The sequence below is a fragment of the Zerene cesonia genome, chromosome 5, assembly GCF_012273895.1.
Source record: "Zerene cesonia ecotype Mississippi chromosome 5, Zerene_cesonia_1.1, whole genome shotgun sequence".
Classification (NCBI taxonomy): Eukaryota; Metazoa; Arthropoda; class Insecta; order Lepidoptera; family Pieridae; genus Zerene; species Zerene cesonia.
In genome coordinates, this window is record NC_052106.1 from 8,834,495 (window position 1) to 8,837,386 (window position 2,892).

Consider the following 2,892-nt stretch of genomic DNA (forward strand, 5'->3'; position numbering starts at 1 on the left):
GAGCCCTGCGCAGGTAACTGCAGTTTGCCTGGCGCGGCACGCGTGGTGGTTCGAACCGCGCTGCACGCTGATCGCTGCTCGCTCTGTGCCAAGTGCCTAGGAGAACATCCCAACGGCCAACCCGACTGCTGTACCCGCGCAGAGTTGATTTGCCAACTAGATAACGTTCGCGTACAACTAGATTACATTCAGACTTCGAATTCATTTAAAGACAATAAATTAATTTATAATAAATAAACTCTTAATATCAAAATATCATATATAATGTAACGAGTCAGAAACGAGTCGTTGTAAGTGCTGAATCAACTATAAAATTACGTCTCCAAATTGTATATTTACATTAGAAAATGCATCTTTTCTAAGATAATTTATAAATGACTAGAAAGAAAACAATATTTGGCTTTTAAGGTTATAAGTACGAGCGCTGGTAAACGATAAGATACTTTACCTGTTCTATAATTCGTTTAGTTTTCATTAACAATAATTTATAAAAAGGTTTGGGCTTCAACAACGTAAGGATATTAAAGTCAAACTAAATTTCAGCTCATTGTGCAATGTTCACGTGACTTCAAGATTTATAGTTTCATTGAGAACATAATATTTCGTTCATTGACTTCTTCATTAGGGTGTCAAGGAGCTGAAATTCGCCGCGTTCCAACATAAAGTATCTCCAATATATTTTATATCATTACAATAAAAAAGATTAATTAATCCGCATTTCCTTAATCTATGTATGTTACAAAACGATCTATTATAGCCGATATAAAACTTTACTGCAGTATTCGGAGTAATATGAGCATTAGCAAGACTAAGCCGAAGTTATTAAATATAATGGTATTCGTTACATGAAGATCATACGAGACGTGAGCACGGTGACTGTATCGATCGTGGACGGACCTTGTCTACTCAAATCATTCAAAATATACTTCATCAATTAATATTCATTGTTTAAACGTAATCTTGGATATAATACATTTCTAGGACAAACGCTTATCGGACGTTCGGTAAAACAAAACATACATCGAGTTCCAGTGCACCACACTCAACAGAAAAAGGGACATTTTTAAACCTTCGAGTCTGTATAGGAAACAAAGTTCCTTAAATTACACGATGAAATACAAAACGTGTGTGTAAATTTATATACAATAACAAACATTTTATATCAATAGTTGTATAATCTGTGAACGAACTGCGACTGAAATCAAAGTTTTAACCGCAAACACAAGAAGTTGTGGGAGAGAATCCTGAACACGAATTGCACTTGTACGATGTACACCAAACATTTTATTCTAACGATCGTTGTTATTGTAGACATTTCACATTTCCTAAAGTTCGGTCAGGTGTCAAATTATGCGTATGCTTTTATGCGACACAATATTTTTAATTTCTTATTGCACTCGTAACATTTTAGTTCAATTTCAAAGCATTATCGTAATATGTGTATCGATGTTCAAGTTCAAGTGTATCCGCGATCAAGGCTCTCTAACGTTACTATACAAATGACATGCCTAGGGCAGGTTGTTGTAGGGATGCGTGTGTGTGTGCGCGTGTGTGTGCGCGTGCGGGTGGGAGTGCGTGTGCGTGCGCAGGCCGGCGGCGAGGCGCGGCGCGAGCGGCTGGTACTCCTTGCCCGAGCGCGGCCGCAGCGTGCTCGTCGTCTGGCGCACCACTCTGGTACGTACACAAGTTTATATTATAAACGAGCTTGTGTAAGTAGGCGAGTAGTTAGGGAGGTAATCATCTTCCAGAATATAATTTAATTTCCTTTAGACTCAAAACAACCCCAATTAAATGAAAAATCCCCTATCAAACGGTAACGGTACTATCTTAAGTAGCACCACCAAATGATGTCAAAAGTAAACTAAATTCTAACATAATTTTAACATAGTGTATTATCAGTTATTTATTGTATAAAATTAGTATAATTCACTGATAGATCTTTTAAAATACGATTTATATTGATTACTAATTGTTGGAGCTTTTTGGTGTCCATGTCCTATGTTCGGGGATTGTATTTTGAAATTATTGAGATTCAAAGTTTCTTGTACGTTTTGATGTTTTTATGTTTTTATGTTTTTATGTTTTGCGTTTCATTAAACTACTTTATATATCATTCTTAAATTGTGTAGTTTGTTTACAATGTGCTAAACAACAAAAATAAAAGTATACAATCACTAGGCATTTTTGAACACTCAAATAACAGAAACGCAATTCATATTAAATATAAAGAGAACGTTTAGCTTACCGCATAGTCACCGGTGTGTCCGAAGAGGAGTGTGAGGAACAAATGGAAAGCGTCTCGATGTAGTCCGACATGTCCGACGTGCCGCTGGACGTGCTGTGCGTGTCCGCCACGCCTGTACCGAGAGCATTCATGCAAACTCCACATCGAAATAGCAATAATAAGTATGGCTTATATCTTAATTAAGTTTTATGTTTACTGTTAGAATGAGATATTTATTTAAACTGGTAACATCAAATAAACATGTTTTTAGTGACAACTATCGTTCAATTGTAATGTTTTGTCTGTGACTTGACTATGGTTTTTTAGAATAAATTTTATCTGTCATCGGCAGTGATACTAAGAAAACGTCGTTTTATTATTTACAATGCACTTAGTTGACAGTCACTCACCTCTCAGTGGCTTATTGGTGATCACGGGGACCTCTGCCTCGGCGGAGCAGCACTTGTGTGTGTCGGGCGGAGCGGCGCGCGCGGCGCCGGAGGAGCGCGAGCGGCGCGGCGGCGCGGCGGGTGGGGAGGCGGCGCGGCGCGCGCTGCGGTAGCGCCGCCGCGCCGCCGCCGTCGTAGCCGGTAGCTCGAAGCCGGTCACGCCCGCCACCTCGGCCGCTGCCTCGCCGCGCAGCGACCAGCTTGACACACCCGAATCGT

At 39.9% G+C, this 2,892-nt stretch overlaps 1 protein-coding gene across 1 annotated transcript in view; it reads right to left on the bottom strand.

Moving 5' to 3' along the window:
• Nucleotides 1-1,188: 1,188 nt before the first annotated feature.
• The window catches only part of LOC119840238, a 14,034-nt gene continuing 12,330 nt past the window's right edge, over nucleotides 1,189-2,892 (bottom strand). Inside the window, exons 8-10 of the mRNA XM_038366751.1 lie at nucleotides 2,635-2,873; nucleotides 2,246-2,357; nucleotides 1,189-1,671 (exon numbers count right to left, since the gene is read on the bottom strand). Coding sequence (XP_038222679.1) covers nucleotides 1,509-1,671; nucleotides 2,246-2,357; nucleotides 2,635-2,873 — 514 coding nt within the window. The 3' untranslated portion in view covers nucleotides 1,189-1,508. The remainder of the gene's footprint in view (nucleotides 1,672-2,245; nucleotides 2,358-2,634; nucleotides 2,874-2,892) is intronic.